Below are 21,476 nucleotides of genomic sequence, written 5' to 3' on the forward strand. Positions count from 1 at the left end.
TACAACTGAATTTAAAAATACAAAGAATTTTATTCATAGGAAACACCAAAACACATGATTCCAAAGAGACAAGATATAATAAAAAGATGGGGGTAATTTACTCTGAAATCAACAGCCAAATGCCATGTTGATTTGTGACAATACTGCTGATCCCAATGTAACAGTGCCATCAAGTGGTATAACATATTAGTAGATTTTTAAAAACATTTTTTTTGCAGTTTCAAATTTAGTGATGGAGACGATCCACTTGCAACTCTCACAAAACTACTAGCAAGCTCTCCTAAAAGCCAGATCAGAAAAAGCTGTTCAAGAATCTAGTGCGGCATTTCACACCTTAAGGGCATTCTGTTAATATTCATCTATGGAGATTCTGGACATCACCACCAACACCTGGCTAAATTCATTGACTTCTAAGTCACTAAAAACAACAGGGGGTGCATCTCTACTTAAAATAAGGAAAAGGAAGATTTTTTATGTAACTTTCCCTGATTCTGATTGACTTTTAAAATCAAAATCTGGCTTGGGTAAGAAGGTTTTGGGTGTTGGGAATGTTCTGTATCTTGATCTGGGTAGCTGACATGTGTAGTTAAGAGGTAAATATTTAATGTGAAATTTCAATTATATATGCATACGTGGCTGTTATACATTGCCTATAAAATGATATGCAAATACCTAATTAAGGAGATTTCTATACTTTATGAGCTTCTTTAAATTAATAGGTGAAGAGATATAATGACAGACTTTTAAAAAAATATTTTCTTTAGTTGTTGTTGGACACATATTTTATTTATTTTTACGTGGTGCTGAGGATCAAACCCAGTGCCTCATAAGTGCTAGGTGAGCACTCTACTGGTTGAGCCACAATCCTAGTCCCTAATGACAGCCCATATGTGTGTGTGTGTGTGTGTGTGTGTGTGTGTGTGTGTGTGTGTGTGTGTGTGTGTATAGACAGACAGCTAGACAGACCTTTATTTTCTTCATTTATTTACATGCATTGCTAAGAACTGAACCCAGTGCCCTATACATGCTAGGGCTAGACAAGTGCTCCATCACTGAGCCACAACCCCAGCCCTGTCTTTTGATATTTTTTTCCACCACTATTTATTTAAAAATTGTAAAGATGGACTACATCAATTTTTTTTTTTTTAAACTGGGGCTGTAACTTATACCACCAAGAAAATGAAAAGACAAAGATGAGAGAAAATATTTCCAAATTATATATCTTATAAAGGATGTTTGCCCAGAATACATAGAAACTAATAAGTCATTGGTAAAAAGATAAATACAATTAAAAGAGGAAGGGAAGTGAGGAGGAAAGACAATAACTGACATTTCCCAAAGATATACAAATGGTCGATAAGCTTATGAAAAAAAGCACAATATCACTAGCCTTAGGGAAATACAACATCAAAAGCACCACTTGGAACACACTAGCTAGGATGGCTATAATCTAAAAATGGACAATAACAAGTGTGCACAAGGATGTGGAGAAATTAGAAACACACTGCTTTGCTGCTGGGGACATAAAATGATGCCGCCACTGTGAAAAATAGTTCAACAGTTACTCAAAATGCTAAACTATATGATCCAGCAATTCCACCCTCTAGGTATATGTCTAAAAGAACCCAAAACAGATATCTACAAAGGCTTGCTTGTGAAATGTCATAAGATCATTTAATCCTAATAGGCAAAAAATAAAAACAATCAACTATTCATTAACTGATAAATGAATATATAAAAGTGGTATATCTATACAATGAAATAATGGTCATAAGCAAAAAAAGTCAGACATGAAAGACCACATATTTTATGATGCCCATTTATATGAAATGTTCAGGACAGGCAAATCCATAGAGAGAAAGCTGATTCATGGTTAGTCAGTTGGGGAGAAGGGGACAAGAGACAGAACAGGATTACCTACTAGGATATGGTGTTTCTCTCAGGGGTACAAAAATGTTTTTATTTAGATTTTGGTGATGATTGCATATATTTAGAACATACTTTAAATGGGTAAATTACATCTCAATAGAGTTGTGTTTTTAAAAAAGAAAGAATTATAAAGAACCTTAAGAGTTATTTAGTTTCATATTGCCTAAACCAAATTATATAAACCAAGTCAAATAGCTAAATTCCCTACTACAATCTATATATAACCTATGGGGCCTCGTAATTATAGGCACTTAAACAACTATTAAATAAATAATCCATTCTGGTTTTGCCACTCTATTTTTTGGTCATCTGAGGGTAGAGAGAAGAAGGAGAGAATCCTGGTTACAGAAAAAAATAAAAAGACATTTAATAGGATTCATGTCCTTAAAGGAGAGTGGGAAAACAAAATGTCACAGAAAGAGGGAGGCTCATCTTTCTACTTGAGGCACCAAGTGTCTAGATGTAGAATAGAAGGGTGCCTAGTGAGGCTAGGTAAGGGTGGGAAGCTAAAAGAAGGTGACAGAAAGTATTTCTTTGCCCCTTTCCCTCAGAGAGGTCAAATTTGATCCCATCTCCAGAAGGCTGAGTAACTTGCTACCTCTTATAACTCTTAACCCAGGACAATATTCTATTCAGTCTGCTTACTCTAGGTGCAGCCCTCTTTGCTCCTCTTATCCCTCCCCTTGTGGGCTACCAGCCATCTCTTTTATTCAAAGGATAGAGAAAGGTTTAAGAATTCAGAAGTAGGGAAATGGAGGAACTGACAAGAGGCTTAATGGACTTGATTATTATCTATTTCAGTATTCCTTGGGACCAAGCCATCTTCCTCAGGGACGAATCTTTCAGAGAGGGTAGAAAGATGTCTAGTGGTTAAGGACAAAAGAAGACCTTCAAAATGAAAGGCGATTCTGATTAATAAAAACATAGAGTCAACTAGGAACCACAATTTGGTTTAACACTCTCAATTACTCCATCTTGTGGACATGTAAACAAAGGAAAAACAGACTAAAGGAACTTCAAAGAGATTGAGACGGTTTTATTCAAACAATGAAAAGACTAAAGAGTATTAACATACGAAATACATAAAAATTGGAAATGTAATCACACAAATCAGATTTTGATACAATTGACTGCAATTTATATAAATATAAAAATATCAGTAAAGAGTAACAAAGCTACAAATAAGTAACATCTTACAACAGACTGTTCTCTACCAGCCAAACCATAATGAATATTTTTGTTTTCAATATGGTTAACAACTAGAGAAATAAAAGTGTAACTGTTATGGAAAATAATATTCCTATAGGACAGATCCCAAGAAAATGGAGGAACGTGTGGCTCAGGAGAAGGGAGGAGAAATGGGTCAAACATTAAACCTCTCCCAGTGCATTCCTGATAACAATGGGTCCTCTAAAGGAAAGGGGCAGATATGGAATGCCAGACCCTAAAACTTGACCTTCCCGCACTTCAAATTAGTCCTGAATGACAATGGGCAAGATTTGAGTATTCATCCCTCAGGGTCTGGTTTTAACCTGTACAACTAGCCCCTGATGGTCAAAACTGCACAGTCAAAACTGCAGGTGTATGGTTTCCAATGATTACATCATCCTCACTATACCCTATAAAACCAGAACCCCCTCTGTAACTGATAGACATTTTCCCCATCTGGAAAATGGGCCCCAATGGTGTGGGAGTCTGCGAAGGAATAAAGCCTTCTCCGAATCCTTTGAGGTCTGCTTCCCATCCTTCTGCACTTATGGTAATGACTAAAAAGAAATCCCTAGGCAAGGGCCAGAGTGCTAACTCATTGTTCCTTCCACCATATGTTTCCCTATGTTTTCTGAATGTTTATGCTGGACTCATCAACGGGCTAAGAGTGCCATGTCTTTTCCATAGTATCTAGGACTAGCCTCAGTTCACACACTGTCTTCCCATCTGACCCTAGAAACCATGGCAGTGAGATGAGAACAGTCTGGACCTTTGGGTCACTCCTTAGAAGTGGACTAAGAAATCTTTAATATTTCATAGGTTTGTTACCTCAGCAAAGTTTACCCTATTCCTAGTCATACATCTTCTCAGGAAAATTGATCTTTCTCACTGAAAAAGCTGAAAATAGTTTGGTTATGTTTTGGTGCAAGAAAACTAGAATATCAGTATAAAGAAAAGATGAACTTTGAAAAAATATATGTAAACGATTTTTGCTATTGTTTCAATAGTACTGGGAACTGAACCCTGGAGTGCTCCCTCACTGAGCTACATCCCAGTCCTTTTTATTTTGAGATAAGGTCTCCCTAAGTTGCCAACACCAGCCTCAATCTTGCGATCCAACTGTCTCAGCCTCCCAAATCACTGGGATTGTAAGTGTGTGATTCCCAGTTTGTAGATCAAGAATTTTTTAATCACTGCATTTCTAAGAGATAAACTACATTACCTGAAGGGGATGACATAATGAAACTAAAAGCTTGGAGAAAAGTGATGTAATCACCCCAGTTCATGAATACTAGAAGACACATGGAGAAACATTTTTAAAATGTTAATTTCTAGCTTTAAAACTGTATTTGAAAGTCCAGTATAGACATGACAATTTGAGACAATCATTTTCCCCATTCCATCCAGACATCATACTACAGCAAGACGGTAGGGGTAAAGAATTCTGCCAACTTCATTTTCAGAATCAGATGCATATAATTTACAAACCCAAATACTGCCTACATTTGACAGAAGTTATCAAATCAGTCCAGATTTGGAGCAAGGTAAATTAATGGCAGAAGCCAAAGGTAAAATGTGAATGGAAATCCAGTTCCAACACGTTAGATCTTGAACAATACCACTAGGCGGCTTAAGTGATAAACATATCCCTTACACAGAACAAAATTTGGGTTCAAAGATCAAACAAAAGTCAAATGAGGAGATACAATAAGAATGAAGAATAGGGGAGAATTCAAGATGGTGGGATAGAGGAAGGCTGCATTCCTAATGCTCTGTAACTCAGGATTCAAGCAGCAGGAGTACTGCTTTCTGTGAGGTGGGTAAAAAAAGGGATTTCACTAAAACTCAATATCAATATCAAACAGTCAGAGAGTCTTAGAGACTCAGAAATTTGGGTCCATTAGACAAAGAAAAAAGACGACAATGGAGCCAAGTCAGTTATGCCAGCAGCAGTAGTGGCACTGATTTAGCACAGAGATATACAATGGACAGATTTAACATGGAAAATCCTGAGACCAGAAAAACAATCTGCCCCTAGCTGATCTAGAAGCTGCACTGTACAACGGTGCTTGAAAATTGCCCCATGTCTGAAGAGAGCTCAACTGGCTGAGGAGAGCTGAGACGAGACACATTTTGAGGTAACCATGCTGCAGCTGCTATTGCAGGAGTCGGGAGATCTGAGCAAACTGTAGTCCTGGCACGCATCTGCTGCATAACCTAGGGTGTACCTAACAGAATGAGGGTGAAACAGGCACAGAGAACATTTCGCCCAGGAAAATTCAAGTGAGAAAAGCAAAGGGGGAGCCACTGGCTTCCCTCTTTGAATCTAGTGGCTCACATAACCATATGGAATGGGCCAAGAATTTGAAGAGGGAGGCGTGAATATACTCAGGGACTAAGCCCAGGAAGGCTGGAAAGGTAATATTCATGAGCAGCAGAGTGGGGTGAAGGACTGGCTCCCCAACCCCACAAGTAGAATCCTAGGAAGACTCCTGAGATCCAGACTCCCAGCAGAGACTAGCAAGTGCCAGGCTCTAGGGATGTGTTGCCTTAATCTCTCCAGAGCAATCACTACCCAACCATGCCCTGTAGGCCTGATTGGACTTAAGTCCCACCTGCTGGAAGTTCACTTACAGAACTCTGCAGCGGCCCTACCCTGGGAGAGCATCCATCAACTCTACCTGCCAGTACTTCCCATCCCATACTAGTGAGAAGAGAAGCTGAGAATTTTATACTTTAACTGGCAGGTTGATGAGCAACCCCAAAAGAGGAAGGGTTTAACAACCTTCAGCCCTTGGTCTCTCGTGCTCAGTACAGAGTAGAAGACGACGCGAAAAGAAACACAGCTCATTTTTCATGTTCTTCCCTTTTTCTTCTTCTGTTTTTGTGTGTGCTTTTGCTATGCTGATTGGTTTGTGGACATACATACATAAACATATTTCTTTTTTCTCATTTTTAGCAGTTTTAAAGTATAGTTAGTTACTTTTCCTTGCCTTGTCTTTTGAGGGTTAGTTTTTGATTAGTATATTTTGGCTTGGTTTTGTATTTTTTTCATTTGTCTATTTCTCTTTCTCTTTTCTTCTAAAAGCCAAATTCTATTGTTCTTTCACTCCCTTTACACTGTCACTTGTATTTTTTTTCTCTCTTCCTTATAATCATCACATCCTACATCTCTTCTGCATTCTGTTCACTTTTTGAAATTGTTAAATTATTTTCTACTTTCCTATCACGTTTTTTTATTTCTTAATTAACTATATCCTTACCATTTTTTGGCATTAATTGGTTTATGTAACTCCTACCCCCAACATTAATGCTATCACAATTATTACTGCTTTTTTCTTGATATCGGTTGTTTCCTTTAATGCCAGATATGGCTTATGGTAACTTCTTGTTTTTTTCTAATGGCAATTGCCGATCCTACCATTAGTTTCTTGAGGCAATTAACACTGCAGAGGTCATAGTAGGAACCAAGTATCTAATTTAATGCTGTATATTGTTTGCATTGGTTGCTACTATTGCTTGTTTCACCCTCTTCTATGAGGTGCTGGGAACCTACAAGGACACTATAAGTTCACAGGGTAGAAACTATGTTGCTGAACCAAAATACAAAATACCTTGTCCCCCACACAAATTAATGATACTCAATCTTCAACTATATTTTAATACAAAGAATAAAAGAGACACAAACCCAAATTGACAACCAGTCCTCAAGTAAGAATGGCTAGGGTAGAGCCCCCAGATCCCCCCTAAGGAAATCACCTGCTATCAAAGAAACAGAAATAACACAAAGACTTTTGGACACCATACCTACAAGGGGGTCTTAATCCAGATCTCTCTAGGTCACTTTAGAAAATAATGACTCTGCCCTCAAAAAGCGCACACATAATAGTGGAAAAGAAATCCCTTCCAACAGATGCATAAAACCCAATGCATGAATACAAGAAAGAGAAAAAACAAGCTAACACAATATATCCTAAAGGTCATAATTTACCAGCAAATAACCCCAAAATATTAAAGTGGATGAAATATCAGATAAGGAATTCAAAAGAATCATTATTATAATAATCGAAGAATTTCAAGAGAACACAGAAAACAACTGAATGAATTAAGGAAGACAGTACTGAAGATGAATTAGAAATTCAATAAGGAGATAGAAATATTGAAATAACACCAAAAAGAACTCTTGAAGATGAAAGACACAATAAATCAAATAAAATGTTCAGTTGAAAGTCTAAGAGAGGAGACCATGCTGAAGACACAATGTCAGAGTGGAAGACAAAGTGGCCAGCCTCGAACATTCAAACAGTATTAAAGAAAAACAAAAATAAGCAACCAAGATCAGAATATACAAGAACTCTGGGATATCATTAAAAGGTCCAAATTTAAGAACCACTGGAATTGAGGAAGGCTGTGAGATGTGGACTAATGGACTGGATAAACTCTTCAGGGAAATAATAAAAGAAAACTTCCCAACCTTCAGAATGAGATGGATATCCAGATACAGGAGGTATTAGGAACCCCAAATAGAAAAGATCAAAAAAGAAACTCTGAACAACACATTATAATAAAAATGCCTAACATACAAAACAAGGAGAGAATTTTAAAAGCCTTAAGAGAAAAATGTCAGATCACATTTAGAGGCAATCCAGTCAGAAACATGTCTGATTTCTCAGGACAAACTCTACAATACAAGCCAGGAGGGGTGGAAGGATGTGTTCTAAGTACTGAATGAAAATAACTATTAACCAAGACTACTATTTCCAGCAAATCCATCATTCGAAATTTAAGATGAAATAAAAACCTTCCAAGATAAGCAGAAACTAAAAGAATTCATGACTACTAAACCAGCACTATAGAACTTAAAGAAATGCTGCAGACAGAAAAAAATAAACAGACCTCAGAACTGAAGAGCAGCTACGCAAATAAGTAACAGGACCAAATTAAATATAATAAATCCAAAATGGCAGGAATTAATAAATACTAAATGTAAATGGTCTCAACTCTCCAATTAAAAGACATATGCTGGGAGAATGGATTTAAAAACAGCCCAACTATATGTTGTTTGCAAGAGACATGCCTTAGAGGCAGACAGTCACAGATTGAAAGTAAAATGGTGTAAATTGATATATTATGCAAATGGAGGCTGAAAACAAGCAGGGGTAGCTAATCTCATATCTGACAAAGTAAATTTCACACCAAAATTAATCAAGAAACAAAGGTGACTTCATATTGGAAAAAGGAACAATTCACCAAGAATAGAGAATAATAATAAATATGCCCCAAAAGTGGGTGCAACTAATTACATAAAAGAGATACTACTGAAATTGAAGACCCAGATAGACCCCAGTACAATAACACTGGCTGATTTAAACACACCTCTCTCACTATAAACAGGTCATTCAGACTCAATAAAGACTCTTTGGACCTGAAAAATATCATAAATCAAATGGACCTAACAGACACCTACAGAATATTTAATTCAACAACAGCTGAATACACTTTCTTCACAGCAACTCATGAAACCTTCTCCAAAACAGACCATATTTTAGGCCACAAAGCAACTATCAGCAAACACAAAAGAACTAATATAATTCCTTGTATCTGATCAGACTACAATGGAAAGAAATTTGAAATCAACACCAAAAAAAAAAAAACAAAAAAAAAACCCTAGAGAAACTATATAAACACACAGACAGAGATTAAGTAATGACTGATGAATGGATGATACATGAAATCAAGGGAAAAATTTAAAAAATGTTAAGACTCAAATGAGAATAGCGATACAACATACCAGAACCTCTGGGACACTATGAAGACATTTCTAAGAGGAAATTTTATAGCTGAGTGTCTGCACAAGAAAATCAAAAGAGTCCAAATAGGGCTGTGGTGGTAGCTCAGTGGTAAAACAACTGACTAGCATTTGTGAGGCACTGGGTTTCATCCTCAGCACCACATGAAAATAAATACATAAAATATAAGTATTTAAAAAAACTGGGAGGAAAAGAACCCCAAATCAAACCAATTCCAAAACTAGTAAAAGGAAGGAAATAAGATCTGAGCCCAAAATCAATGAACTTGAAAATAAAAATACAATACAGGGCTGGGGAGATAGCTCAGTTGGTAGAGTGCTTGCCTTGCAAGCACAGGGCCCTGAGTTCAATCCCCAACACCACAAAAAAAAAAAAAAAAAAAAAAAAAGGATTGATGAAACAAAGAAAAGATTGATAAGCCCTTAGTCAAAACTAATTTAAAAAAAAAGGGGGGGGGTGAGAATCAATAAAATTAGAAGGGTTGGAGTTGTGGCTCAGTGGTACAGTGCTTGTCTGGCATGTGTGAGGCCCTGGGTTCGATCCTCAGCACACATATAAAAAATAAAATAAAAGATCCACTGACAACTAAAAAAAAATTTTTTTAATTTAAAAAACAACAACAACAAAAAACCTCAAAATTAGAGATGAAAAAAGGAAAAATAACCATGACATTTCAGAAATCTAGCACACCATTAGAAAATACTTTGAAAGTTTATACTCCAATAAACTGAAAAATCCAGAAGAAATGAATATATTTCTAGACAAGTACAATCTGCCAAAAACTGAATCAAGAAGACACAGAAAATATAAACAAAACATACTTATATCTTGTAATAAGATAAAAGTAATAATAAAGAGTCTTCCAACAAAGAAAAGCCCAGGACCAGATGGATTCTCAGCTGAATTATACCAAAGTTTTAAAGAAGAACTATTGCCAATACTCCTCAAATTACTCCATGAAATTGAAACGGATGAAACACTTCCAAATTCATTCTATGAAGCCAGCATCACATTCACACCAAAACCAGATAAGGACACATCAAAGAAAGCAAACTACACACCAATATCCCTGATGAATTTAGATGCAAAAATATTTAATAAAATATTAGCAAATCGTGTTCAGCAACATATTTAGAAGATAGTAAATCTAAATATTTACTATCTTAAATATTTAAGATATTTTAAAGTTGTTTTTATTCCAGAGATGTAAAGATGGTTTAATATAAGGCAATCAATAAATGTAATTCATCACATTAACAGGATAAAGGACAAAAATCACTTAGTAATCTCAATAGATGCAAAAAAGACCTTCAACAAAATTCAGCACCCATTCATAATGGAAACACTGAAGAAACTAGGAACAGAAGGAACCTATCTCAACATCATAAAGGCTATAAATGAGAAGCCTAAAGCCAGCTTCATAGTAAATGGGGAAACACTGAAAGCATTTCCTTTAAAATCTGGGACAAGACAAGGTTGTTCACTCTCACCACTACTATTTAATACAGTGCTAGAAATTCTAGCCAAGGCAATGAGGAAAGGAAGAAAATAAAAGAGATAAAAATAGGAAAAGAAGAAGTCCAATTATCACTGTTGGCAGATGATATAATCCTATAACTAGAAGATCAAAACGAATTCCACCAAAAGACTTAGAACTAATAAACAAATTTGGAAAAGTAGCAAGCTACAAAATCAACATATAAAAATCAACTGCTTTCCTACATACCAACGATGAATCTGAGAAACAAATCAAGAAAACAATTTCATTCACGATTGCCTCAACAACAACAACAAAAAAAACCAAAAAAAAAAAACCCAAAAAACAAAAAACAAAAAAACCAGCAACAACAAAAAACCACCTAGGAATAAATCTAACAAAGGAGGTGAAAGATAACTATAGAACACTGAAGAAAGAAACTGAAGACAACTTCAGAAGATGGAAAGACCTCCCATGTTCATAGATAGGCAGAATTAATATTAAAATGACAATACTACCAAAAGCAATATACAGCTTCAATGTAATCCCATCAAAATACCAATAATAATCTTCACAGAACTAAAAAAAAATAGTCCTAAAATTCATTTGGAAAAATAAAAGACCCAGAATAGCCAAAGCAATTTTAAACCAAAGAAGCAAAGATGGAAGCTCACAATACCTGACTTCATAGGGTCATCTGATCCTTGACAAAGATGCCAAAAACACATTGGAGAAAAGACAACCTTTTTAACAAATGGTGTTGGGAAAACTGGTTATCTATATATAGAAAAATGAAACTAGACCCTATCTCTCACCCCGCTCAAAATGTTAAATACCCAGGAATCAGACCAGAAACTATGCAACTCCTACAAGAAAAATGTAGGGTTAACACTCCAGCCTTTAAAGCACAGACATTGACTTTTTCAATAGGACCCTTAAAGCTCAGGAAATATTACCAAGAGTTCATAAATGGGACAGCATCAAATTAAAAAGTTTCTGCACAGGAAAGGAAATAGAAATGAGAAGAATGGGAGAAAATCTTTGCTAGCTACTGTTCGGACAGAGGATTGATATCCAGAATAAAGATCTCAAACAACTTTACACCAAAAAATTAAATAACCCAATTAATAAATGAATGAATGAGCTAAACAGACACTTCTCAAAAGCAGAAACACAGAAGGCCAATACATGAAAAAATGTTCAACATCATTAGCAATTAGGGAAATGCAATCAAAATTACACAGATTTCATCCCATTCCAGTCAGAATGATTGTCATCAAGAAAACAAGTAACAAATTCTGGCAAGGATGTGGAGAAAAAGGAACACTTTTACACTGTTGTGGGACTGTAAGTTAGTAAAACTGCTATGGAAATCAGGATGGAGGTTCCTCAAAAGACTAGGCCTAGAACCACCATACCTGGAAGCTACACCACTTTTCAGTATTTACCCTGAAAAATTAAAGTCATCTTACTTCAGTGATATGTGCAAACCCATGTTTAGAGCAGCACAATTCACAATAACCAAACTATGGAACCAATATAGGTATCCATCCATGGATGAATGCTTTAAGAAAACGTGGTATATATACACAGTGGAGTTATATTCAAACATTAAAAAAAAAAAAATGAAATCAAAGCATTTGCATAAAAATGGATGGAACCAAAGACCATCAAGTTAAGTGAAACTAATCAAGCTTAGGTCAGGAGTTGTATGTTTTCTCTCATATGTGGAAGTTAGAGAGGAAAAAAGAAAAACAAAGCTGATGATGGATCTCTGAGAGATCAGTAGAGGAAAGGGATCAAGAGGTGGGTGGCCAGGAGGCAGAGAAGAAATGCTGGGGAGTGCTATTGGCCAAATATTGTTATATGTACACAACATTGTTATATTGTGTACATATACAAATATGTAACAACAAATTCCATCAATGTGTACAACTACAATGCACCAAGAAAAAACGAGGAAATAAAAAAGGATTAAAACAGAAGGTAGTTCTGAAGGGGGGAAGGAATAGAAAGTAGGGAAACAGCCTCCAAAGCAACAAATATTAGAAGCAATGGTAAAAATTTACCCTTAGAAACCTGTTAATAATATAAGCCAGGGAAATCTATCTTATTAGATGTGATAAAAAAAAAAAAAAAAAAAAAAAAAAAGAAGAAAACCAAAACTAGAAAACAGAACAAGTATTTAAACACATTTAAGAATGAAAATCATAAAAAAGTCCCTAAAATTTTCAACATGAAAACTGGAAGGGCATAGAGAATGACCCAAATCATCAAAGCCAAGACATATCTATTCTAGGAAAGTTACTGGATTTGTTAAAGAAAGAATTATTTGGGCAATCATATAAATGAACTATGATCAAGTCAATTTAAAAGGAGGAAAGAAACTAAAAACCAAAAAACAGGCTGGCTTCAGACATCATCACAATAATACCAAATGGCAAATGACTATCTGGTAATTCCTATTTAAGGTAAAAACAATCTGAGCTATAGATCCTATAAGCAGCCAAGTTGTCACTTAAGTAAAAAAGTAATGGAAATATCATTCAAAAAACAAGAACTCAAGCAATATATTTTTCCCAAGAACCCTTCTTGAGAAAACAATTAGAAGATAAACTTCAGCAAAACCAGTAGATACCTGAGTAAACCATAACAAGAGGACTGGCAGGGAGTACTGAGTATTTTAAACTGTAAAACTAAGTTACAAACAGGGATAGTGGGTATAGCTCAGTGGTAGAGTTTGTGCTAAGGTTGTTCCAGGCCCTGACTCAATCCACAGAATCAAGCAAAACAAAACAAAAACAAAGAATGAGATAAAAATAAACACAAGGGTTGTTGCATGACAAATTTGAATATAAATGTTTTATTTCATATCAGGATATGTAATCAACATAGAAATAAAATAATGAGGGGGAATGGAAAAGAAAAAAAATCATCATTGGCTGCTTGCCTACTTGTAATGCTGAAAGTTAAATATCATTCAAAATTGACAAATCAAATATAAAGATAAGCACATTTAAGAGTGAAAAAGAAAAACATTAAGGAAGACAGTATTATTAATAGGAGATGGGTGAGGAAAGGAGTGAGAACAGTACACAAGCTAATTTTATCATTGCTCATGCTAACTGCCTAACAAATGATCACTAAGTAAAGTTACAATCACAAAGGTAAGTAATAAAATAAAAAAGGAAACCTTTCTAAAATCAGAAAACACACACACTAAATTGAAAAATACAGGGGCCAGAATGTGCCTCAGTGGTAGAATGCTTACCTACCATGCATAAGGCCCTGGGTTTAAATACCAGTACTGCAAAAAAAAAAAAAAGAAAAGAAAAGAAAAGAAAAGAAACACACACAACACATAATGAAAGACTTTAATTAAAACCAAAAAAAGAAAACACAACACAATTCAGACCAATCATTAATAGCCTAGCTTAATTATTAAAAGGAACATATTTTGAAAATGGATCTGAAAGTAAAATTCACTAATATACAGAAGAGACTCAACAAAATTGAACTGATTTGTAAATGACTGAATATAAAAAAAGAACAAAGGTATACCAGACAAAAAAGAAAAAGACAAAAAAAGCAGAAGTCATAATTGTTAAAACTAGATAAGGTCAAAAAGCATTAAAAAGACCAAAAAGGACACTATAATGATAAAGATGCAATTCACAATGCAGATCCAAGTATTATCTACATACCAAATACCATGATCATTCTGAAAGCTGAAATCTTACTAATAGAAATGAAACACATCAGCAATAGTATTCATTAATTCTCTCAGCCCAGAAACCAAGGGCAAGTGGGCAGAAACATTTTTAAAAAATGGCGGATCTTAATAAGAGCTTGCCTAGTATGTGTGAGGCTCTGTGTTCAATTCTTAGCACTGCAAAAACAAAAAATGTTATTTAATAATGTAAGCCTGATCAACACATTTAACTGCATCCGAGAAACAAAAACACACATTTTAACAAAAACACACATTTTAACAATGTCCATGGAGCTGGACGCATTAGTGCACACCTGTAATCTCAGCAATTCGGGAAGCTGAGGCAGAAGGATCACAAGTTTGAGTGAGACTGGGCAACTTAGTGAGACTCCCTCTCAAAATAAAAAATAAGGGCTGGAGACATAAGCTTAGTGGTAAAGCATCACTGGGTTCAATTCCCACAACCAAAAAAAAAGGGAAGCCCATTCATGAAAATTAGCTACAGAATATACCACAAAAGAAATTGCAAAAAATTCTCAAAACTTAAAATCTCAGTACAATGAAATTATGAATTATTAACAACATCACAAAAGAAAACAGTCCCATTATCCTAAAAGTTTCAAACTTCTAATAACTCCAAAGGTCACTTAGAAAGTAAAAACTGAAACTGCAGAATTTCTAGAAAATGTAAGAAATCATCAGACATAAGAACTACAAGACACAGCTAAAACCATACTCTACAAACAAGTCATACATGAAATTCCAGAAAAGGAAATACATGGTAAGAACCAAAAAGAGGTAATTAATAAAGACAAAAGCTAAAAATAATGTAGGAAAAAAATAAAAGAATAAAATATACAATAGAGCTAAGAGCTGGTTTTCTTGGTAGGAAAAAAAAAAAAAAAAAAAAAAACTAAAATAGAGAAATCACTAGCTAACATAATCAAAAGGATAAAGAGGGCCTGCCTCCCTGCCTGCTCACCCACCAGCTTCCTGACCTCCTGGTCCTACCACCATGCTCCACAAGGTCCTGATCCTCCCTGTACTGTGTGCCCTGGCTGTGGCTTTCTCCACAATGCCCCCAGGACCAATCACTAACCTACTAGATCTGAGTTCACCACAGATGTAGAAATAACCAGGGAACAAGATTCAACCACTAACCTACAGCAGACCACAGACCTAAAGCCAACCATAGATGTGAATCTGGAGAACACAGACTGGAATTTTCTGCTGACATCTGTATGGCCACTGCTTTATGAAGGAAAACAGTGAAGCCCCTGATGATTACAATACATTTGAGAGAGCTTTGTGAATAAGACTAGACCAGTATCTCCATGTAAAGCGAAGTCCACCTCAGTGCATCTTTTTAAAATGAAGCTAAGTCTCCATCAGCTGTGACAACATGTCACTCATGTCACTCACCACTTTTTGAGAAGGCGTGAACTTTTGAACTAGTCAACCACTATACTTACTCGATATTGCCTAATTGTAGAAAACTAGTGAAACTTGGCATGTACTCAGCTAGATAAACGGCAAGACATTGATCTTAGGTGGGTACTATGAACTATACATAGATTGGAGAGAGGCATTTCTTAGCTCTCTTCCACTTCATATAGGTTTAGTAAATTTCCACTGGAATTGGGAAAAAAAGAAGTATAAATATGGCATTGTTTATAATGGCAAAAGACTGGAAAGTCTGAAATGGTTAATTATAGTATATTCACAAAAAAGAAACACTGCCCCTTTAAAACAAAGAACAAGAAAACCTTTATGTATTAAGATGAAAAGATAAAAATAATAAGTTGCCCTTTGTATAAAAAACAGGAGAAAAGAATCTATAATTGTGTTTTCTTGCATACACAAAAGAAACTTTGGGAAGATATATCAGAATCAAAACACTGTTTTCCTACTGCAAGAAGAAATTGGATGGATGGGGAAATGAGGATCGGAAAGATACTTTTCATCACATTTGTTGTATACTTTTAGGTTTTGAACTTTGTGAAAGTATTATTTATTTTTTGAAACTCCATATAACCAACATTAATTTGCCAAATATTTTAAAGCATTTACTGTGCTTAAAAGTACATCTTGGTGTTGAATATGTACAAAATTTGAAGTCACAGACTTCTGTCCTAAAAAGCTAACAGTTTTTACAGTCTAGTAGATAAGAAAAAACATTGTTATGGCTTGGATGTGAGATATTCCCCAAAAGCTCCTATGCTAATTCAGGAATGTTCAGAGGTAAAATGACTGGACTGTGAGAGTTGCAACAAGATCAGTCAATCCTAGTTTGAATGGGTGAGAACTGTAGGCTGGTAGGGCATGGCTAAAGAAGCTGGGTCACCTGGGGGTGTGCGCCGGAAGGGTACATCTTCTCTGTGGCTCCTTCCCAACTCCTTGCTTCCTAACCCACCATGAACTGAGCAGCTTTCCTCTGCTGGGCCCTTACATCAACCACAATGCTGGGCATCACCTTGGGCCCCAGGCAATGGACTGAGCCATCTGTGGACTGAAACCTCTGCAAACATGAGCTCCAAATAAACTTTCCCTCCTCTAAGTTGTTCATATCAGGTATTTTGGTCACAATGACACAAAACTGACTAAAACAGGCATTAAGTACCACGTTACATAATTTTATCTCTTTCTTCATGTCAGACATTATACTAAGGGCTGGGGAGAGAGAAGTAAGCATGACCTCTTTCCTACAATTTACAATCTAGAGGACAATATCTAAGATCCCAAGAAGGGATTTTTGCAATAGCTTGATGCCATGGCCTTTCCTGTTTCTGTCTCTCTGCACATACTTCTGTCTATCAGGAATATTCTTTCTATATTTTTTCCCCACCCATCTTTTGTCTAGCTAATTCCTTTCTCAGGACTCAGATTAAAGGTTCCTTATTCCAGAGCCTTTTCTGGCTTTCTGAATAATGACTATGTTCCCCTCACTCTATGCTTCAAAGTATGTTGGGTTTCTTCTTGATAAATGCACTTAGAATTGGAATTATTCATCTGCCCTCTCCAAATTTTAAGTTAAATGAATATAAGAACTAAACTGATCTTGTTCATTACTATACTGCATCTCCAGCACCAATCACAGTATACAATAGACCCATAATAAATTATTTAATGAATGAACAGACTGTAGAGCATAACATCATCTTTCCAGATCACCATACTGATTATAACAAACTAAAATCATTATATTTATATGCTTTAAGTATACAAGACTATGGGGTCTAATTTGTAAGACTTTAGAATGCTATACATATTAAATATGGGGAATGTTTTATACTTTCTTCTCTCAAACCATAAACTGTCACTTCTTACTCTTTTCTAATCTGTCCCTAGCAGATTCTAACCACTACTAATTCATATTTTCTACCCCTCAGAAAAGCAGATAAATTCATTTATAAAAGAGAACATTGGCATAAGGCCAAATAATTTTACACAACACTTGAAGGACTTTATTGGAGGTGTGGGTAACAGATTTGCAGGAAATATGATCTTTTACAGGTAAAATATGACTCTATCATTTCTTTTAATAAATCAGGTCTTTTTTTTTAACTTGGTATTCTGTTGTAACATGTGGTTATACATTATAAACCTAGATAATTGTTGCTATATGTGTCTTCATTCAAATAAAATAAAGTTGAAAAGAAAAATATGAAAGTGAACATTCTATGCTGTATAGTAAAAACAAAAACAAAAAAAATTTTTTTTTAATTAGTTCAAGATCCTGAAGGGAAAATGTCAATTTTCATCAATTTGAGGTGTACCTCTTCTCCCCACTTTTCATGTACATGAAAGTAGAACATATCTCACAAAGCCTTAAAAATTAATTGACGCTATTTCTTCCCTTTTAATCATATATAATGATACACTTCAAAATTGATGGTTCATTAGATTTGATAACTCATAATTCTACATCACATGACTATAAATCATGACTTTCTTAATTACACAATTCCTAATTATCTACTCACTATATTAACATTCCTTCTCCCTTGACCCATTAAAATAAAAAACCAAATGCTCATATTAATGTTGCTGAGATAAAAAACAATGAGAAAAACACAAGCGGATATTTGGTTTCACTCAGAAATCTTATCATTACTAAGAGATCACTGGCCTCCATCAATGAATAAACCAAATTAAATTTTTGCTGAAGCAATTTCAGATTCTTCATCTTTTGGGGAAATGATCTATTTTAGTTATGTTGTATATAATCATTCTAATAGTTATAAAAAAATTCTTTATTCATTGGTAAAATAAACTGCACGGATCTCCTCCAGATTCCTCAGACAAATAGTCTGTGAATGGTCCAGAAACATTCAGGTGAAGTAGAGACTTTAGTGTAAAACACAGCAGCAGGATTCTTTAAGAGCATATGCAACTGAATGTGTCTTGAATTACTATCCATAATCACTAATGTGACTTTCAATTCTATCCAACGAATCTGTAGGCAGGTTATCTCATCTCTGAACTATGATAATAGCCCAAATACTTGAAAATTTTCACTGAAACCTAACTGTAAGAATTAGATTCATTGAATCTAATTGTATAATATTTACACAAATAAAAACGCTCTAAAAACTTAACTCATTTATCATTTTTTCTCCTCAGAAGCAAAATGTAAATCAATTGCTTCTAGCCATTACTGAGTTTAACATATAAAGTTATTTTTATTCTTAAACATCTTCTCTTAAAGTAACAGGTAAATATTAAAAGAAACATTACCATTAAAACAAAAACAAAATAAATGAGAAAAAAATTCTAGAACATATGACAACTAAGGCCTATTGAGCAAATAAAGTCAAAAAACAAGTGATAGTTTTAAGAGATGATTAAATAAGTTAACTTTGATCTTACAATCACCACTGCATAGTAAAAACATTAATAAACAACTTTTATAACACCTACCTTTGTCTAGGAACTATGAAGAGTGCCCGCACCAACTTCTTTCTGTTTGCTTTTGTATTCATGTTCATGCAAAAATCCATTGCTGCCTACAGGAGAAAGAGCAAACTTTTCTTCTTAAAAACAAAAACAAACCAAAAAACCCCAAACATACCTTAAATTTAGCTACTAAATTTTCACTTGTTCCTAAATATTTTAAAATGGTTTTAATTCAATCCCCAGCACCGTAAAAATAAATAATAAATAAAATAAAATGGATTTAAGACACTAGCATTATAAAAATATCCCAACTAAAAGATCACTAAGCTTAACAGCTCTCTCCTTACATACCTAAAAAAAAAAAAAAAAAAAAAAAAGTTTCCTATTTTTTTAAAAAATGCGACCTAGTGCTGAGAACAGAACTTCAAGGGAATAGCTCAAAGACAGGTGTCTGGCAAATAACTCTATGAAAAGTACAATCCATCTTTTTAAAGTCAATATTACTATCAGGGGCTAGTGGTGTAGCTCAAGAGTAGAGTGCTTGCCTGGTTATGTGTGAGGTCCTACATTCCATCCTCAGCACAAACACACACACAAATCAGAAAAGAGTTTTCTGATAAACCTATAAAGTATCAAGAATATTTACCAAAGCCAAAAAAATTATATTTTTTATCTTATAAACTTTTATTGTTGAATATCTGACTAAAGCTTATTTATAGCTATGTGATAATTTCTTTTTAAATTTTTTTAAATTGTCAATAGACCTTTATTTTATTTATTTATATGTGGTGCTGAGAATCAAACCCAGTGCCTCACACATGCCAGGCGCATGCTCTACTACTGAGCTACAACCCCAGTCCTACATAATTATTTAAGTTGAAGAATTCTACTGTTTATCTACCTAGTTTCCAAATACTTTTTCCTTTTAAGCCATTTGGGTCTTTGCTAACATACATGCAAGAAATTTCATGAGGAAGCTACTGGGATCTAAAAGAAAGATGGTGGCCTCCTATTTTTCCTCTGGGTTTCCAAGAACTAACTCAGAATTTAATATGTGATCAATACTGGCTACAGTTTTCAAGAACAGGCTGGGCACTAAAGGATACCTCACATTACTATGACCTGAGATTCTTAATAATAATGTTACTAATATACACTACTAGTAAGATCATTCTCCACTTGCAATATTTCTGCTAGTGCTCAAAATGTGGGGTAGAAGTGAGCAGGAGTATCAAAGTATCTCTCTCATCCTCTTTTAAAGTTAATGAATATACCAATTTAGCAGGGAACAGATTCAGTCATATCTAAAACTCAGAAAAATAACTGACTGCTTAAGAGTGGTTTCTTGTCAGGTAGGGATTAACACTGTAATCCCTGCAACTCAGGAGGCTGAGGCAAGAGGATCTTAAGTTCGAGGTCAGTCTTGGCAATTTAGAAAGACCTTCAGCAACTTAGTGAGACACTCTAACTAAGAAAAAGGACTGGGGATATAGATCAGCGGTAAACGCCCCAGTTTCAATTCCCCAGTACACCATGCTCCAAAAGATTGGTTTCTGCTATATTTTGTAGAAGAAACAAAAAGGGGACCAAAAAAAAAGAAGAAACAAAAAGGTAGCTAAAATAAAGGCTGTAATTACTAAATTTTTGAAAACTACATTGACCCAATTACATCACAAATAAGACAATCTGGAATGAAAGTTCATTTGATTAAATAAATAATAACTAAAATACATCTAAATTATTCGAAGAAAGGCTGCTTAAGTAGAAAAATTGCCTAATTTTTGCAGTTCCCTAGAAGAACAAAAAGCATAATAGATTACATTATGTTTTTCAAGAAAAATTTATCTAAATTAAGTTTTCATACTTATGGTCTCAAGAGTCATTTATACTCTTAAAAATCATCAAGGAACTGAAAAAACATAATGTGGGTTTAACATCTTTTAGTGTTTATCATATCAGAAATTAAAACTGAGAAATCTGAAAAACATTAATTCATTCAAAAACAGGAAAAAGCCTCTTATTAAAGGTTTAAAGAAAAAAATTTCAAAATGAAAAAAATTAGTGAGAAGAATGGCAGGAACTCTAACAGAACATCTAGTTTCTTTTTGTTTATATATTCAACCTGTTGCAATGTGTTATTTGGATAAAAGTATATGATGAAAATATAGCTTCACACATATATGTAGGTGAAAAATGGAAGTGTATTTTAAAATATTTTTAGTAACTATTTTATTTTGATACTACACTAAAATTTAACAAGTGGTGATTTCTTAAGGATTAGCTGCAACACAGAATCAGACAGGATCAATAAACATGTCATGCTGTTAAGCTGAAATCCTTTGGTCTACCCTATACCTTGAGCGGATCTTTAACACCTACATTTGATTTTTAACACTATAAACTGGTCACTTAGAGTACTACTTCACAGAGCCAATGCATATCA

The 21,476-nt window shown here is 34.7% G+C and overlaps 1 protein-coding gene across 11 annotated transcripts in view; it reads right to left on the reverse strand.

Annotated features, from left to right (window-relative positions):
- Positions 1 to 21,476, reverse strand: part of UPF2 (UPF2 regulator of nonsense mediated mRNA decay) — a gene marked incomplete at its 3' end in the record, with an annotated part of 163,577 nt that overhangs the window by 110,331 nt on the left and 31,770 nt on the right. For all 11 annotated transcript variants that reach the window (XR_013758087.1, XR_013758088.1, XR_013758089.1 and 8 more), the window contains one exon: positions 19,058 to 19,143. Coding sequence is in view for 2 of the 11 variants with exons in the window: in XM_079106198.1 (XP_078962324.1) it covers positions 19,058 to 19,143 (86 nt within the window). The remainder of the gene's footprint in view (positions 1 to 19,057; positions 19,144 to 21,476) is intronic.

Source organism: Sciurus vulgaris, assembly GCF_902686455.1.
Source record: "Sciurus vulgaris genome assembly, chromosome: 12".
Classification (NCBI taxonomy): domain Eukaryota; kingdom Metazoa; phylum Chordata; class Mammalia; order Rodentia; family Sciuridae; genus Sciurus; species Sciurus vulgaris.